At 46.8% G+C, this 19,720-nt stretch overlaps 1 protein-coding gene across 1 annotated transcript in view; it reads left to right on the forward strand.

Moving 5' to 3' along the window:
* The first annotated feature begins 4,699 nt into the window (after window positions 1-4,699).
* Window positions 4,700-19,720, forward strand: part of LOC115159648 (breakpoint cluster region protein-like) — a 136,818-nt gene continuing 121,797 nt past the window's right edge. The window contains exon 1 of the mRNA XM_029709583.1: window positions 4,700-6,964. Within this exon, the coding sequence (XP_029565443.1) occupies window positions 5,473-6,964 (1,492 nt within the window). The 5' untranslated portion in view covers window positions 4,700-5,472. The remainder of the gene's footprint in view (window positions 6,965-19,720) is intronic.

Here is a 19,720-nt window from a genome sequence, read left to right on the forward strand (position 1 = left end):
AGTAAAGATACCTTAATAGAAAATGACTCAAGTAAAAGTCACCCAGTAAAATTCCACTTGAGTAAAAGTCTAAAAGTATTTGGTTTAAAATATACTTAAGTATCAAAAGTAAAAGTATAAATCATTTCAAATTCCTTATATTAAGCAAACCAGATGGCACCATTTAAAAAAAAATGTAAAGCCACGGGCACACTCCCACATTTAGACATAATTTACAAAGGAAGTATGTGTGTTTAGTAATCCGCCAGAACACAGGCAATACAGATGACAAGGGATGCTCGGTTGATAAGTGCGTGAATTGAACTAATCTCAGCAAAAAAGTAAATGTCCCCTTTTCAGGACCATGTCTTTCAAAGATAATTCGTAAAAATCAAAATAACTTCACAGATCTTCATTGTAAAGTTTTTAAACACTGTTTACCCCCATGCTTGTTCAATGAACCATAAACAATTAATGAACATGCACCTGTGGAACGGTCGTTAAGACACTAACAGCTTACAGACGGTAGGCAATTAAGGTCACAGTTATGAAAACGTAGGACACTAAAGAGGCCTTTCTACTGACTCTGACAAACACCAAAAGAAAGATGCCCAGGGTCACTGCTCATCTGCATGAATGTGCCTTAGGCATGCTGCAAGGAGGCATGAGGACTGCAAATGTGGGCGGGGCAATAAATTGCAATGTCCGTACTGTGAGATGCCTAAGACAGCGCTACAGGCAGACAGGACGGACAGCTGATCATCCTCGCAGTGGCAGACCACGTGTAACAACACCTGCACAGGATCGGTACATCCAAACATCACACCTGCGGGACAGGTACAGGATGGCAACAACAACTGCCCGAGTTACACCAGGAACGCACAATCCCTCCATCAGTGCTCAGACTGTCCTCAATAAGCTGAGAGAGGCTGGACTGAGGGCTTGTAGGCCTGTTGTAAGGCAGGTCCTCACCAGACATCACCGGCAACAACGTCTCCTATGGGCACAAACCCACCGTCGCTGGACCAGACAGGACTGGCTAAAAGTGCTCTTCACTTACGTGTCGCGGTTTTGTCTCACCAGGGGTGATGGTCGGATTCGCGTTTATCATCGAAGGAATGAGTGATACACCGAGGCCTGTACTCTGGAGCGGGATCGATTTGGAGGTGGAGGGTCCGTCATGGTCTGGGGCGGTGTGTCACAGCATCATCGGACTGAGCTTGTTGTCATTGCAGGCAATCACAACGCTGTGCGTTACAGGGAAGACCTCCTCCTCCCTCATGTGGTACCCTTCCTGCAGGCTCATCCTGACATGACACTCCAGCATGACAATGCCACCAGCCATACTGCTCGTTCTGTGCGTGATTTCCTGCAAGACAGGAATGTCAGTGTTCTGCCATGGCCAGCGAAGAGCCTGGATCTCAATCCCATTGAGCACGTCTGGGACCTGTTGGATCGGAGGGTGAGGGCTAGGGCAATTCCACCCAGAAATGTCTGTGAACTTGCAGGTGCCTTGATGGAAGAGTTGGGTAACATCTCACAGCAGGAACTGGCAAATCTGGTGCAGTCCAGATGCACTGCAGTACTAAATGCAGCTGGTGGCCATAACCAGATACTGACTGTTACTTTTGATTTTAACCCCCCCCTTTGTTCAGGGACACATTATTCCATTTCTGTTAGTCACATGTCTGTGGAACTTGTTCAGTTTATGTCTCAGTTGTTGAATCTTATTATGTTCATATAAATATTTACACATGTTAAGTTTGCTGAAAATAAACGCAGTTGACAGTGAGAGGACGTTTCTTTTTTTGCTGAGTTTATTTTCCTGTCCTGCTCAACATTCAAAATGTAACGAGTACTTTTGGATGTCATGGAAAATGTATGGAGTAAAAAGTACAATATTTTCTTAAGGAACGTAGTGAAGTAAAAGTAGTCAAATATAAATAGTAAAGTACAGATACCCCCGAAAACTACTTAAGTAGTGCTTTGAAGTATTTTTAGTTAAGTACTTTACACCACTGCACTTTCAGAACAACGTTCAGAACAACAGGGAACTCGGAAATCTCTGACGTCCGTGCGTTCAAGACAACTGGGAAGTCGGAAAAAAACGAGCATCGACTGGGAAAAATCGTTTTGAACGGTCATCCAACTCGGAATTCCAACTCGTGACTCTTTGTAAGACTCCGATTTTCTGATCTGAATATCACTGACGTCATGATGTGACCTTGTACATCATCAACGATGTCCGAAGCTTCGTTTGATCATGTGCTTTTTAAAACCATGTGTTGAAAATGCGAGATCCCACTGATTTCGCCTTGTTTCCGGTGCTTTCTTCAATTAAACTGCGTTCAAACACCCAACTGTACTGGAAATCGTACTTATAAATATATTTCGGAATTTGTGCAGGGACTTTCACCTGACTAGTTGTTCACAAAGGGAACATTCAGGGACGTGAGGGTATGGCGTGGAATTCTGCTTTAGGAACACTATTTTGAAAATAGCTTGTCTGAAGCATCCCAAATAATGCCATGGATTCCATTTTTGAAAAACCATACATTTGAAGGCAAAAAACGGAAGTATGATGTGAATTTAGAAATCCAATTGAGGTAAGGCTATTAAAACCAAAGATTTACCGCTGCACCACGGATTAGTGGAGAAAAACTAATAATCACACGTTTCTATTTATTGCTGTCCAGCAGATGTCACTAATGTGCATTGTGAACAAATAATGAATCACCTAGTAATTTACCTATTTTTGACACAATTGGCTGTAAAGCCTCATTGCTTCCGGAAGCTTCGTTTCCCCATCTCTCTTTCCCTCTCAATTCAATTTAAGGGATTTATTGGCATGGGACACATTAACGTTGCCAAAGCAAGTTAACTAGATAATAAACAAAAATTCACAGTACACATTACTAACAAAAGTTCCAAAAGAACAAAGACATTAAATGTAATTTCATGTGCAAATAGTTAAAGTAGAAAAGGGAAAATAAATTAACATGGGTTGTATTTACAATGGTGTTTGTTCTTCGCTGGTTGCCCTTTTCTTGTGGCAACAGGTCGCACACCTTGCTACTGTGGTATTTCTCCCAATAGATATGGGAGTTTATCAAAATTGGGTTTGTTTTTTCGAATTCTTTGTGGATCTGTGTAATCTGAGGGAAATATGGGTTCTCTCCCTCTTTCAAAGTCACTAAGATCTCTTCTAGCCATGGTAGCCAAATAATGGCCAACTGATCCTAAGCATGATGGGATGTTAATTGCTTAATTAACTCAGGAACCACACCTGTGTGGAAGCACCTGCTTTCAATATACTTTGTATCCCTTATTTGCTCAAGTGTTTCCTTTATTTTGGCAGTTTACCTGTATGTATGTAATATTGTTAGTATGTCAGCTAATTAGATTAGACATAGAAAGCGGTTGTGTAAAAATACTTGAAAGTACTACTTACGTCATTTTTGGGGTATCTGTACCTTTGACAACTTTTACTTTACTAAATTCCTAAAGAAAATATACTTTTTACTCCATACATTTTTGCTAAAACCCCAAAGTACTTGTTACATTTTGAATGCATATCAAGAGAATATTCCTGATCATCCCTACTGCCTCTGATCTGGTGGACTCACTAAACACATGCTTCATTTGTAAATGATGTCTGTGTTGAAGTGTGCCCCTGGATATCCGTAAATAAAAAAATAAATGGTTCCATCTGGTTTGCTTAATATAAGGAATTTTTAACTATTCATACCACTTTTAATACTTAAGTATATTTTTAGAAATTATTTACTTTTGATACTTAAGTATATTTAACACCAAATACGTTTACACTTTTACTCAAGTAGTATTTTACTGGGTGACTTTAATTTTCTATGAAGGTATCTTTACTTTTACTGAAGTATGACAATTGGGTACTTTTTCCACCGCCGATAGAAAGTTACTATTGTACTACAACTACTGTACTCCTATATTGTGGACTTGTCGATTTGAATGGAGTTTATTTAAGCAATGAGGCCCAACTGGGTGTGGTATATGGCCAATATACCACGGCTAAGGGCTGTTCTTATGCACGATACAACACGGAGTGTCTGGACACAGCCCTTAGTCGTGGTATATTGGCTACATCACAAACACCCGAGGTGCCTTATTGCTATTATAAACTGTTTACCAACGTAATTAGAGCAGTAAAAAACAACTGTTTTGTCATACCTGTGAAATACCACGGCTGTCAGCCAATTAGCATTCAGGGATCGAACCACCCAGTTTATAATAATCATTAGCCTACTGTATATATATTCTTTACGTGAACAGCCCACAAGGTGGCATTGTGGTGTCATATTATGAATTCCGGAAGTGCCATTCGCCCAGAAGTATCACACCTGCACAGCAGGTTGATTTCAATTACTGTAGCATATAATTAGCATTTTCTCAGTCCATACGAAGAGAATAATACAACAATAGATGTTTAACTCTCCATTCTACAATCTTGGCTGCAATGCTCATATAAAGACAGATATACATGGAATATAGGCTACATCCAAGAGTTTCGCTTAGATGATTATGCTTATAGGATTTACTGAAATATCAATAAATGATATAGTGCCGGATCATTGTTATGTGGAATACAGTTGAATACATCCATACCTTGTCTCTTTAATTGAACGGAAACCGAGCGCAACCACTGTCAATCATATTCCGTCTGGCCCCTCCCTTTCCTGCAGCCCTCGGTCTCCAGTGCGAGATTGGAACACGCAACCGCAGGGGTCCACAGGCGATGAACGGTGAAGATCTGGATAAACTGCACACTAACAATGAACCGCGAAAACATGGGATAACAAGGCAAAACAAATGATCATTTATCCTCGATTCGGAATAGGAACAAGATAAAATGAATTTGTCGTGGGAAAACCATCATTCTCTCTTTTCTCCTTGGACGCTGAGCTGGTATAAAGAGCTAGGAACAGCTGGAGCCGGTGATTATGGAACAGGGATGTTGTCATGTGAGTAAACGAAGTTAATCGATTATGGAATATATGGAAAAAGCTTGACTTGAAAAAGACAATGGAAAGTAAGTAGTTGGAGAGCCGTTATCACTTTCTCGTCACACGGGAGTTCTATATCCAGAAGATCATCCGCACAGGAGATGTCTCATTTCTTTCTGGAATAATGCAGAAGAGGCGAGACCGTCGTCAAATATGATTCGTGTCTGACACATTCGTAGGTTTGAGTGATAAGCCTATTGTTCTATTCTATTGTTGACTATTAAATATATTGTGACTGCGAATCGGCAAAGAGGTGACAACAGTTCAATTGTCCGTTTATGAACTGGTTTAACATACCATTAATATGAATGGTATTTTTCTATAGTAGTTTCTCTAGGTACATTACGATTTTTTCCCTGTCAGAAACTGTATGATAGACGAGAAATAACGAGCCCCGTAGGCTACTGGTGACATCACCCCAGTCAGATCTACTGCTGTACAGTAAATATCAACAATGGTGGAGCCTGTGGGATTTATTGAAGCATGGAAAGCGCAGTTCCCCGAGTCGGACCCCCCAAAGATGGAGCTCAGGTCGGTGGGGGGCATCGAACAGGAGCTGGAGAAGTGCAAAGCCTCCATCCGGCGGCTAGAGCTGGAGGTGAACAAGGAGCGCTTCCGTATGATCTACCTGCAGACGCTGCTGGCCAAGGAGAGGAAGAGCTATGACCGCCAGCGCTGGGGTTTCAGGAAGGCCCAGATGAATGAGGTAGGGGACCAGGCAGGGCTGGGTGCTGAGTCTCAGCAGCCACACGTGCAGGAACAGGGGGAGCGGAGCCGGTTCCAACCGGTGGGGGAGGCTAGGTCCAAACCTAGACCCCCTCCAGCCCGGAAGTCGGCCTCCCACGGAGACGGGCTGGAGCTCCAGTCTGCCTTCGAGGGACCCCAGCAGGTAGAGCCCTGCGAGACAGACGGCCTCTCGCCCTCCAAACAGAAAGGAGGTATATCCCCTCGCCGCCAACACCCAGCCCCGAACAAGGACCTAGCATCTGACCCCAATGACAAGCTTGGCATGGGACTGGGGGTGGCAGCGCTGAGGTCTAACTTTGAGAGGATCAAGCGGGCAAACTCTCACTCTGCGGGGGATGCAGGGAAGAGCCAGGAGAAGCAGCAGCCCTTCTACACCAACATGGAGTTCCACCATGACAGGGGCCTGGTCAGGGTCAATGACCGAGACGTCTCTGACAAGATCAGCACTCTGGGCAGCCAGGCCATGCAGATGGAGCGCAAGAGATCTCTGCACTCCCTGCCAGGCAACCTGGCCACTGTGGCAGGTGAGCTCCGCACTCGGCCGGTCTACAGGGGGCGCTCTACAGAGAGCACCTGTGGGTACGATGCTGAATACGAGGACGGGGACCCCAACCCACGCCACCCCAAGGCCAACGGGGGCAAACAGCCCCCTCCACCCCCATGGCAACCCTCTGACTTCCAGCCTTACACCAGCGTCTACGTGGGCGGGGTGATGTTGGGCGAGGGCGGGGGGGATGGAAGAGGGGGCGTCATCATGAGGGACCACATCGGAGAAGAGCACCACCTGACCTGGCCCCGGCGCTCCTACTCTCCCGGGAGCTTTGAGGACGTGGGGGGCGGGGGCGGTGGCTACACACCAGACTGCAGTTCCAATGAGAACCTAACATCCAGCGAGGAGGACTTCTCGTCTGGCCAGTCCAGCCACGTGTCACCCAGTCCTACCACGGCCTACCGCCGGCCCTTCAGGGAGAAGAGCCGCTCGCCCTCGCAGAACTCCCAGAACTCCCAGCATTCGTTTGACAGCAGCAGTCCCCCCACGCCACAGTCCCAGAAGCGCCACCGCCAGCAGGGCCACGTGGTCATGTCCGAGGCCACCATTGTGAGCGTCCGCAAGACCGGACAGATCTGGCCCCCACTCGATCCGGACTCAACACCGGCCAGCAGAGCCTCCCATGACAACAGTTTCCATGGAGACCTGGGTGAGTGGCGGCTGCCCTCTAATCTTAGCTCTAGTTGCTGCTCCATTCATGTCTGGAGATTTAAGAGGCTGTTGCACGCTGACCCCTTCCTGGCAGGGTTGACTGACTGACTGACTGACTGACTGACTGACTGACTGACATGTATGGAGGGAGGGGGGATGTGTTCATAGTCTTGTCATACACACTGGTAGGATTTAGACTAGAGCATCTAAGCTAGTGAAATCTAATGGTTTCAATTTTAATCTCACAACTGCTGGTCCTGGAATTGGTGCACTTGATTATTGTGTGTAGTTTCTGGTACTTTACATGTTCCTTGGCTGAAATGTCAGGTTTGACCTCTTGACTGAGGTAAACCATGGAAACCTGCCTACTCGGTGATCTCTTCACTGCCTGTTCATTGCACGGTCATAGTTCCACTAAACCTTGTGAGACATGGGGCTCCTCCTAAAAATTGCTGAACAATGAATTGTGAGCATTGTTTTCTTTTGTCTGTGTAAGCAGCTTTCCCCTCCTCATTCACTCTTCTCTCAGTGCATTTTGACGCTCTTGTCTTCTCCCCCTTGTCTCTAAGCAGGTACGCTCTTTGTGAAGGGTATAGAGGGATACATAAGCCTCAAAGTGTGTGTGTCACTCAGTTCCTGTGTGTGTTTGTGTGTATACCTGACTGTGTCTTCTGAGTGGCCTTGTGTAGGAGAGTTACCTCTATCTTCCTGGAATGTGAGTTCAGTTGAGTGAATAACAAATGCAGTCAGTCCGAGTTGAGACAGGGAGGTCTTCCTCAGACAGACGCTTGGCTCCCAGGGTTCCGTGTGTGGAATTCCAACCACAGGTGTCTGTGAGCCGCAGCCAGCCAACCATGGGAGACAGAGCATGTGTCCCAAATGCATCCCATGTCCCCTATGTAGTGCACTACAAAAGTAGTGTACTATATGTGGGAAAGAATGCCATTTGGGACGCCGGCTGAGAGAGGCATCTGACTCAGTCCACGACTATTTCTGAAACCCAACCAGCTTTTTTCTAAAAAGCTTTTACTGTAGTCCTGGACAAAAGAAATCTATCTCTTCCCCTCTCTCTCTCCCCAAACAATCATCTTCAGTAATATCTTTAACCTGTTCGTAGCCTCGAGGCCCAGTTACGGCTCGAGCTAACAGAGTGGTTAGCTCGGAGCTAGAGGCTTGAGCGGTCGGGTTCAAATACGCTAGCTGCAGTGGTGTCGTGACGTGGCTCCTTCTGACCTGGTTTCCCTGGTCAGCTTTCTGCTGACAAGGTGAGTGGCATTTTAGAGCCCGCCCTCCCGCAGCAGCCCTGGCACCCTATTAGAGCAGACCGAGCTGTGGGTCGTTGATCAAGCTGTGGGTCGTTGGCAGCAGGCACCCGTTCCTGTGCCAGGATGAGCCCTGTGTTTGTGCAGAGAGGCAGATAAGACTGTCTGCGCTGGGGGGGTGAAGAGGAGAGGGGCAGCAGCTGCACACTAACCCCTGTACTGAGGGTATGGCAGGAAACGGACTCTCTCTCTCTTTCTCCAGCACTGTTGATGTTCTCTTTGATTGGGAATGATCTGTATTGTGCGAGTCAAAAATATCTCCTCGTATTCTTCATCATTTCAGAGTCTTCATTACTGTTGACCCATTTTCATCTATAGGGACATCATTCATGACTGTTGAGTTCAGGCCTGTAGGATATACCTGCTTTGCTTCCAGTGACATGCACTCACACAGTGTAAAGATTGAAAGTGATGAATAGCACATAGCCACCCTCTTTTTGAAAATCCCTCCACAAACAGTGTCCACCTCTCCTTTCTCTGGCCTTGCTCTTTGCTAGGCTGGCTGGCTGGGGCTGCAGGCAGGCTGCACAGTAAGAGGCCTAGCATGTGGCTAACGCTCTTACTCCTTCCCAGCTGCGATCTGTGGGATTATCTCACTCTTGTCTGGTCTCTTTGTTTCACTACATTTCACACAACAATAGGAGAGTGGGGTCAGTTACAATGCCACAGATGATGTGGGAGATTTTGCACTCATGTATTTGGGGGATAATCTGGATTTTGAAATGTATGGAATCTGTTAGATGACGCTCCTGGGATGGAGAATAGGATATGTTTTCTGATAGTGGTTGGCTGAGTGAGGATGATGGTGAGGAAAATAAGGAGGAAGAGGTTGAGGGTCAGGGGAAATTATGAGGATGATGATGGGGAGGAAGAGGGTGAAGATGATAAAGCTGAGGCAGAGTGCAAGGCTGATGTATGGTTTCTTGCTTCACTGGTCAGGGATGCGGGGGCTGTAGAGGCACAGATGGGAAGAGCTTTCCCGTTGCGTAACAGAATACACACACACACACACACACAAACAAACTCACACACATCTTGGGGCTGTAAGCTGTGTGTGCGTGTGTGTTTGCGTGCGTGCGTGTGTGTTTGCGTGCGTGTGTGTTTGCGTGAGTGTGTCTGTGCCCAAGCGTACATGTGAGTGTATGCATGTGTCATGATCAGGTGCTGGAGGCTGTTTGTTCGTTCTATAGCTAGCTGGGCTGTTGGATTCCTCCTCCCTATGCTGGACTGAGTGTTCACAGTGAAATGTTCCTCTAGCAGAAGGCCTTTCTCCTAATGGCTGCCCTGACTCTGGAGAGAACGAGAGTACTGTCTCTCTGGACGATTCAGGCCATCTGCTAGCTAGCACTTCTCTCTTCGTCCTCTCTACTCACTCTCTTCTTCCTCTTTTCTACTCCATGGTCTATCTCTCTCCCCATGGTAGATGGCCTTGGTGTAAACACCAAACTAATTGTTCCATCATGTCTCTTTGGCCTGTTGAAGTGGGTGTTTTTCAGGATTAACTGTATTCATGGTGGTCAATCTAAAACGGCTGATCTTTAGATTGAGACGGAGCGTGAAAGATGGAATTAGAGCGAGTGGGGAAAGACAACTTCTCCTTCTCAGTGCTCACATACAAGCGTCATTCAATGGAGAACAAACCAGGAGAAGCTTGGGATGACAAAATGTTCCAAAAATGTGTGGGATTCTAAACAAAGGCACAGATAGCTAGCTTTCTCAATGTAGCGTCAGGAAAGCAGTACGACTGGCCAGATGATTTCATAATTTACGTTCAGTAAACTTTCTGACAGACCCTCTTCTTCATGCATAGCCTGAAATAGACCTTCATCTCACCAGCAGGAGAATGGAAGGAGATGTTCTTACACAGCTAGTTGTAGCGATTCACATTCCAGGGAAAGACTTCAATGTCACGTCCTGACCATAGAAAGCTTTTATTTTCTATGGTAGAGTAGGTCAGGGCGTGACTGGGGTGTTAGTCTAGTTTATATTTTCTATGTGGGGTTCTAGTTTCTTTTTTCTGTGTTGGAGTTTTGTATGATTCCCAATTAGAGGCAGCTGGTTATCTTTGTCTCTAATTGGGGGTCATACTTAAGTAGCATTTTTTCCACCTGTGGGTTATGGGATATTGTTTATGTGTAGTTGCATTGTCGTCACGGTTCGTTTATTGTTTTGTATTAAAGTTTCACTTTCTAATAAATTATGTGGAACACTACTCACGCTGCGCCTTGGTCCGTCTATACACACGAACGTGACAGAATATCCCATCAAACCAGGACCAAGCAGCGTGACACAGCAGCGAGAAGGGAGTGGAGGACTTCCTGGACGTGGGAGGAGATCATGGCAGGAGACAAGAGCCTGCCATGGAAGCAGGCGGAGGCAGCAAAGGAGGATCAACGATGACTCCGGGGTTCGCAACCACGACGGAAGCCCGAGAGACAGCCCAAAACGTTTTTTTTGGGGAGGGGGGCACATGGAGTGGTCGGCGGAGCCGAGGAATGAGTCAGAGACCGAGGAGGAATATTGGGACAGATTGAGCGAGGAATGGGCGGCGAAAGTTGAGGAGAGGGATGAGAGAGAGCTGTTGGTTTGGCGTAGTATGCACGGCATTCGCCCTGAGGAGCGTGTTAGCCGTCCGAGGCCACCTGAGTCAGCTCCTCGTACTTGTCCTGAGAAGTGTGTTAAAGTTCCGGTAGAATTGATGCCGGCTATACGCACCAGGTCTCCAGTGTACGCCTTCACAGCCCAGTACGTCCTGTGCCAACTCCCTGTACTCACCGTAGGGAGCGTGTGACCGGTCAGGCACCATGTTTTGCGGTGATACGCACAGTGTCTCCAGTGTGCATCCACAGCCCGGTGCGTTCTGTGCCAGCTCCTCGCACTTGCCGTGCGAAAGTGGGCATCTGTCCAGGACGGGTGGTGCCGGCTCAGTGCGCCTGGTCTCCAGTACGCCTCTTTGGTCCTGGATATCCTGCGCCGGCTCTACGCACTGTGTCCCCAGTGCGCCTTCACAGACCAGTGCGTCCTGTGCCAGCTCCCCGCACTTGCCGTGCGAAGGTGGTCATCTGTCCAGGATGCGTTGTGCCAGCTCTACGCTCCAGACCTCCAGTGTGTCTCCACGGTCCAGTATATCCTGCACCGGTTCTGCGCACCAGGTCTCCAGTGCACCTCCACAGCCCAGTACGTCCTGTGCCTGCTTCCCGCACTCGCCCTGAAGTGCGCATCACCAGTCTGGTGCCACCTGTCCCGGCTCCACGCACCAGGCCTCCAGTGCGCTTTCACAGTCCAGAGCTTCTGGCGACAGTTCCCCAGTCCAGAGCTTCCGGCGACAGTTCCCCAGTCCAGAGCTTCCGGCGACAGTTCCCCAGTCCGGAACCTCCTGAGACGGTCCACGGTCCGGAACCTCCTGAGACGGTCCACGGTCCGGAACCTCCTGAGACGGTCCACGGTTCGGGACCTCTAGCTTCAAGGCCAGAGTCTTCTTCTGCGTTGGTGCCCAGTCCAGGCACAGTGTACAGCCTGGGTCCATGGCTGGATCCACAGGATGAGCGGGTTCTTCGGCCCGCACCAGAACCGCCTCCGATGCTGGCGGATCCGCAGGATGAGAGGGTTCTTCTTCCTGCACCAGAGCCGACACTAGACACCCCCCCTAACCCTCCCTTTTTGTTTCAGGTTTTGCGGTCGGAGTCCGCACCTTTGTGGGGGGGGGGTTACTGTCACGTCCTGACCATAGAAAGCTTTTATTTTCTATGATAGAGTAGGTCAGGGTGTGACTGGGGGGTTAGTCTAGTTTATATTTTCTATGTCGGTGTTTTGTATGATTCCCAATTAGAGGCAGCTGGTTATCGTTGTCTCTAATTGGGGATCATACTTAAGTAGCATTTTTTCCACCTGTGGGTTACGGGATATTGTTTATGTGTAGTTGCATTGTCGTCACGGTTCATTTATTCTTTATTGTTTTGCATTTATTTTTTCTAAGTTTCACTTTCTAATAAATTATGTGGAACGCTACTCACGCTGCACCTTGGTCCGATCATTCCAACGAACGTAACATTCAATTATGAAATATAGAACATGAAAATTGGGAAACACTCACTTAAACACTATCAAAAGAGAGGGGACAGAAATAGTCACATGGAAAAGACTGAGGGAAGAAGTTCAAGCTGAAAGAGTTCAGGTGCGATAAGCTCATAATATTGGCTATAAGTAGGTGGGTTTTAAAGAGAGTGAAAGAGGGCTCCCCAAATGTAGGGATTATTTGAGGCAGCCTATATTAGGTTTGTCCAATTCAATTGATCCTCTTTGGTTTACCGATGGCCTCATAAGCTTCATATCATTATCTCTATGACCTATTTCACATGGGTAGGGGGTAAACTGGTTAAACCTACAGATTGGGTGGAATTAGACACACATCTAGGGTAAGTGTACCTATTAAACCCACATACCCGTTAAACTCACTTCCGTCTTTTGATTCAAATAAAGAATGCATTTTTTTTTTTTACATTTCTGCTGTTTAGTGTTTGTTTCAACTAAATAACAGTTCCCACTAGTGGCCAATTTCAAAGCTGAAAAAAAAGAGTGATCATACTTTATGTAAATTAAGAGATTAATGTACTGATGTATGCACATGATAGCATATTTCATGGGCAGTAATGACTATTTCTTGCCAATTGAATATATAGGTTTTTCATGCCTGCATGTCACAGTCACACAAAAGCAACATAACTTGCAACTACAACAAAATAATAGATTTCAGGCATTCACAGTATACATTTTTAAATGCATTTTGTCTTATTTTACTGTTAAATTAACCTTCCATTGTATACATAGATTACATTTTTGTAAATTTGGCATTTATCTCAGGGGGGTTTAAAAGGTACAGTAGCACAAAAAGCACTCCCTCTATGCAGAAGGTGGCAATAAATACATATTGTTCGATATATTAATACTAACTGTACATAATATTGTAGTCAATAGTGTATATTTATACCCTAAACCATTGGTTTCCAAATATTTTACGAGTAGACTTTGCTATTCTCTATTTTTCACCATAAGGAGCACAGAGCACACATTACTGTTGTTCCTATTAAGCCCAGTGTGCTCCTATTAAGCCCAGTGTGCTCCTATTAAGCCCAGTGTGCTCCTATTAAGCCCAGTGTGCTCCTATTAAGCCCAGTGTGCTCCTATTAAGCCCAGTGTGCTCCTATTAAGCCTCCTATTAAGCCCAGTGGGCTCCTATTAAGCCCAGTGGGCTCCTATTAAGCCCAGTGGGCTCCTATTAAGCCCAGTGGGCTCCTATTAAGCCCAGTGGGCTCCTATTAAGCCCAGTGGGCTCCTATTAAGCCCACTGTGCTCCTATTAAGCCCACTGTGCTCCTATTAAGCCCAGTGTGCTCCTATTAAGCCCACTGTGCTCCTATTAAGCCCAGTGTGCTCCTATTAAGCCTGGTTTGCATTGAAACACATGGGGATAGTGTGTTGATATTCCTAATATTCAATGAACATGAGCATAAATCGTTTTTTTCTTTAGATTGAAGTTGATTAAAACACACAAACTACAGTTCTGCATATTATTCATTAAGCCCTGGTGTCTTTTCCAAGATGAGGAACATTTAGAAACCTCTGTACTCTCTCCAAAACGTTTGGAGTGGACAGGCAGTCATTGATGCAGGTTTCAGGCATATCTGAGATACAGTAGAAGACCTACAAGTGGTGGACAAAATGACGTCTATTGGGCGACTAATCATGCACTTTTGGGTGAGGGCATTGTCATATTGTTGTCCTTCATTCATCCAGGTGATTCCGTTTTTTGGTCCACCACCTGTACCTTTGTAATACAACAGTAGAGAGGGAGATTTGAAAAAGTCTTCAGACAGGCTTCAGGAAGACTAGTTGAATTAAGCAACAAGAATAGCAATACAGCAAATGTGAATCAGCTTTCAGATAATTCATTGAAAGTTGTGTGTGTTCTAGTCTTTGTGTTATGGCTTTTTATCCACAGTGGGCCAGTGGGGGTACATTTTGTTTATAACCAAGCAATAACACACGTGATTCAACCAGTCATGTCTTGATTGAAGTCTATGATTAGTTGATTAGTTGGATCAGGTGCGTACTGTTTGACAAGTCCGCATTGATCTCTGTGTATACCATTGGACCCTGTTATGAGTGCTACTTTCATGATGAATAGTAATGATCAGTTTATACACTGCTCCAAAAAATAAAGGGAACACTAAAACAACACATCCTAGATCTGAATGAATGAAATAATCTTATTAAATACTTTTTTCTTTACATAGTTGAATGTGCTGACAACAAAATCACACAAAAATAATAAATGGAAATCCAATTTATCAACCCATGGAGGTCTGGATTTGGAGTCACACTCAAAATTAAAGTGGAAAACCACACTACAGGCTGATCCAACTTTGATGTAATGTCCTTAAAACAAGTAAAAATGAGGCTCAGTAGTGTGTGTGGCCTCCACGTGCCTGTATGACCTCCCTACAACGCCTGGGCATGCTCCTGATGAGGTGGCGGATGGTCTCCTGAGGGATCTCCTCCCAGACCTGGACTAAAGCATCCGCCAACTCCTGGACAGTCTGTGGTGCAACGTGGCGTTGGTGGATGGAGCGAGACATGATGTCCCAGATGTGCTCAATTGGATTCAGGTCTGGGGAACGGGCAGGCCAGTCCATAGCATCAATGCCTTCCTCTTGCAGGAACTGCTGACACACTCCAGCCACATGAGGTCTAGCATTGTCTTGCATTAGGAGGAACCCAGGGCCAACCGCACCAGCATATGGTCTCACAAGGGGTCTGAGGATCTCATCTCGGTACCTAATGGCAGTCAGGCTACCTCTGGCGAGCACATGGAGGGCTGTGCGGCCCCCCAAAGAAATGCCACCCCACACCATGACTGACCCACCGCCAAACCGGTCATGCTGGAGGATGTTGCAGACAGCAGAACATTCTCCACGGGGTCTCCAGACTCTGTCACGTCTGTCACATGTGCTCAGTGTGAACCTGCTTTCATCTGTGAAGAGCACAGGGCGCCAGTGGCGAATTTGCCAATCTTGGTGTTCTCTGGCAAATGCCAAACGTCCTGCACGGTGTTGGGCTGTAAGCACAACCCCCACCCGTGGACGTCGGGCCCTCATACCACCCTCATGGAGTCTGTTTCTGACCGTTTGAGCAGACACATGCACATTTGTGGCCTGCTGGAGGTCATTTTGCAGGGTTCTGGCAGTGCTCCTCCTGCTCCTTCTTGCACAAAGGCGGAGGTAACGGTCCTGCTGCTGGGTTGTTGCCCTCCTACGGCCTCCTCCACGTCTCCTGATGTACTGGCCTGTCTCCTGGTAGCGCCTCCATGCTCTGGACACTACGCTGACAGACACAGCAAACCTTCTTGCCACAGCTCGCATTGATGTGCCATCCTGGATGAGCTGCACTACCTGAGCCACTTGTGTGGGTTGTAGACGCCGTCTCATGCTACCACTAGAGTAAAAGCACCGCCAGCATTCAAAAGTGACCAAAACATCAGCCAGGAAGCATAGGAACTGAGAAGTGGTCTGTGGTCCCCACCTGCAGAACCACTCCTTTATTGGAGGTGTCTTGCTAATTGCCTATAATTTCCACCTGTCGTCTATTCCATTTGCACAACAGCATGTGAAATTTATTGTCAATCAGTGTTGCTTCCTAAGTGGACAGTTTGATTTCACAGAAGTGTGATTGACTTGGAGTTACATTGTGTTGTTTAAGTGTTCCCTTTTATTTTTTTGAGCAGTGTATTAATCTCCCCTACAATTATTACAAATAATCACATTTTACATAAGAAATGTACATTTGGAAATGAAAATAGATTATTTAAGAAGTGGGCTTATTTGGAACACCCATTAAACCCACTCTGGGCATATTTGATCAAATATTTTTGTCTTGTAAAATCATAACTTCACATTTAATATTTCATTTTTTTCTCCAGTTTTCTTACAGCAATTAAGGCGGTATACAGTATGTTAGAAATGTCTAAACTTAGATTTTGGTGGGCTTAATAGGTACACTTACCCTAAATGTACACACACGACCCCTGCACCGATGACACGGACCACCTACAGGGGTAGAGGTTGGAGGATGCATGAAACATACAAATTACCTGCTTATACTTCTGAAATCTGAGGCCGTCGTTTGTGCAGTCTTTCTCATTATTTAACATTTTCATTACCGTCATATTAACCATCTAATTTACATTTTAGCCTATGTGTTAGCCTTATTTGTCAGGTTAGGCTTTGACATGTTGATTTGCCTTGGTCCTGTCTGGAGACTAGGAGAGAGAGTTGATGAAGTCTAGCCAGTATACCTGAGCATGTGTTGAAATGAGAAAGAGGTGAGCACAACACCCACCCAGAATGTATAGGTCTCTTGTTTGACTTTGTCATAGAAATGTGTAATCCAGGGACACTTGTATTATTTAGACTCCAATGATTCATTGGCAGGTTTGGGGAGGGGAATGCTGATCCAGGACCTGTTTTTTTTATTTTATTATTTGAGGCTGGTTGTCGTTGTACCAAAAACGGACAGACCTAAGCTTAGCCTAAAGGGCCACTTTGTCCACCCCACCATCCCTCCTATGGCCAGCTCCTGCTAGGGCCTTATTTTAGACAGTCACAATCCTTGGCCATCCCCAGAGTTCTTTCCTGTGTCTTGGATTGAAGACAGCCTCTGGCCCTATGTGGCTATTGGACTACCCCCCCCCCCCCCCCCCCCCGCTTTCACTGTGTGTCATAGATTAAATATGTTAGTAGAGGTGTGATGTGAGATATAGAGATGAGATGTGATGTTGGTAGAAGTGTGTCAGTCCAGGGAGCCATGATGCCAGGCTGTGGTGTGGTGACATATAAAGGGGCTTGGTGTCCCTGACCTCTGATTCAATCAGGACAATTTCATCACTGCCACAGTGTGTGTATGTGGGTGAGTGTCTGTGTGTGGGTGTCTGCGTGTTTGTGTGCGTGCGTGTACACAGGCATCAAACACACTGACTTGAAACACACGCTTACAATACCCAGGCTTGTGAGAACTGTGAGAGATGAGCCGTTTAGTGGTGTGTGTCAGGGGAGTTTCACTCCCAATGTAAATTCTGTATGATGCAGCCATCAGCTGACATGACAGGGAACTGTAGCATGGTCACAGCAGCAGTGTCTGTGTGAATATGAGTGGGCTGCCAGGAGGAGGTGTGTGTGTGTGTGTGTGTGTGACTACCTGTGTGGTGTGTGTGTGTGTGTGTGTGAGAGTGGGCTGCCAGGAGGTAGGGGACTGCGTGTGTGGTGTGTGTGAGTGAGTGGGCTGCCAGGAGGTAGGTGACTGTGTGTGTGTGTGTGTGAGTGGGCTGCCAGGAGGTAGGGGACTGTGTGTGTGTGTGTGTGTGTGTGTGTGTGTGTGTGTGTGTGTGTGTGTGTGTGTGTGTGTGTGTGAGTGAGTGAGCTGCCAGGAGGTAGGTGACTGCGTGTGTGTGTGTGAGTGGGCTGCCAGGAGGTAGGTGTGTGTGTGAGTGGGCTGCCAGGAGGTAGGGGACTGTGTGTGTGTGTGTGTGTGAGAGTGGGCTGCCAGGAGGTAGTTGACTGCGTATGTGGGCGGACGATGGAGAGGAATGATTGGTTTAAAATTTGCATTTAAAATCAGTAAAGCAGTCAGCATTACCTCCAGCCAACCCCACATTCACTAGTACTACTGTGTGGCACAATGACCCCTTTTTCACACTGGATTTGTGTGTGTGTGTGTGTGGGGGGGGGGGGGGGGGGGGCTGCCAGGGACTCTTAAATGCCTTGTTCAGCCTCCACTGTTGAGTGATTGTGGCATCGGAAGCCCGTGTAACCACAGAAGGCAAACAGGGGCTGGAGTGAAACCAAAAGGCTCAAAGTGGAGGAGGGGGGGTGGGTGGATGGATGGAGGGATGGATGGATGAGAGGAGGAATGGGGGAGTGGATCTCTTCACAGAGCCAGCTGGTGAGGAGGCTGCTCTTTCTCCCTCTACAGTACAGGGAACGAGGGAAGAACCCCCCTGGTGAGCCCTGGGACCAATACTACAGGAAAATGGTCCCTTTGTTCTGGTTGAGAGAACTTCATACATGACTTGGAGCACGGTGCTAGATAGGATTAGTAGTGTTTTTATCACTTGGTGAGTTGCTTGTGTTCTGTCAGACGTGGTTTACAGCCTGTTTGTAGGAGGAGATGGTTGGTTTGTCTTGTGCTGTAGGATATAGCCATATTGTAGACGGCCTGGCTGGCTGGGTGTGGGCGTGATCAGGGCAGATGGGTGGGGTGTCTCCAGGCTACAGTCAGACCTCCAGTCAGAGTCAAAATGCCTGGCTGCGGTCTGCTGTTGTTCTGGGCTGGGCATTTTATCTTGGCCTGGGGCAGAGTTGGACAATGACCCCCACCTGGGGAAGAGCAGCAGACAGAACTGCTCCCACCCTGGACAGACGGCACAGCCCTGGACAGACGGCACAGCCCAACAGCACACACACTAGATATCTGCTACCCGACCCGACCCGATGGGCCCCAACATTATACCTCAGGTTAAGGCCAGGTAGGGCCAATCTTTTCATCAATAACTAGGGTACTGGCAGGGTATCAATAAATGGATCGTTAACATTTTGAAGCTGAGCCATTTGCTCATGCTCTGCTGCGCAGTACAGTCATATCTAAGATCATAACATGATGTCAGAAGGGTTTCAACCTCGTCAAATATAAGACAGGAGAGATTATTTCACAGAACATAATGTTTCTTGAGTTTTGTCCGAGTGATGAAAGTAGCTAACAGCTAACTGCTGTCTCATGTCTCGACATTGAGCCAAGCAGAGCTGTTGCTATGGAGACTCAGAACCACCATGAGCTGCGCCAGGGAGCGAGTGACAGACAGAGAGGAGCAGCTAATGGATTTACTAACGGAGGAAGTTATTTCTGGTTTCGGGCAGGGCCGGGCCTTAAATTTGGCAGAAGCAATTGGGCCTGGGTGGGGTACGGCCTGAACATTTCAGGCATGGCTAGGGCTCAAAATTCATGCGTGTGCAGGTCTCTAACACACACACACACACACACACACACACACACACACACACACACACACACACACACACACACACAGGGTGCCAGGGGTGGTCACCTTCTCAAGTGTTTCTGTGTATGTCGGTGTGTATGTGTTTTTGCTGGTTTCCATGCCAAATCTCCAACCACAAACTTCCCTCAGTTGCAGCTATGGTGACAGACAGCTCTTGTAAGAAAAAAAAAACTGGAAAATCCCTCTCATACATTTTTTTCATCACATGTCCCTGCCTGCCCTTTTGGAAAAGCGTCCATATTGGCGATCTCTGTCTGGACAAAGCCCCAGTTGCAGGCTGCAGTACAACAAATCTGTGTTTGCATCCATCTTTACATGCTCAGCAG

The sequence above is a fragment of the Salmo trutta genome, chromosome 23 (assembly GCF_901001165.1).
Source record: "Salmo trutta chromosome 23, fSalTru1.1, whole genome shotgun sequence".
NCBI classification, from domain to species: domain Eukaryota; kingdom Metazoa; phylum Chordata; class Actinopteri; order Salmoniformes; family Salmonidae; genus Salmo; species Salmo trutta.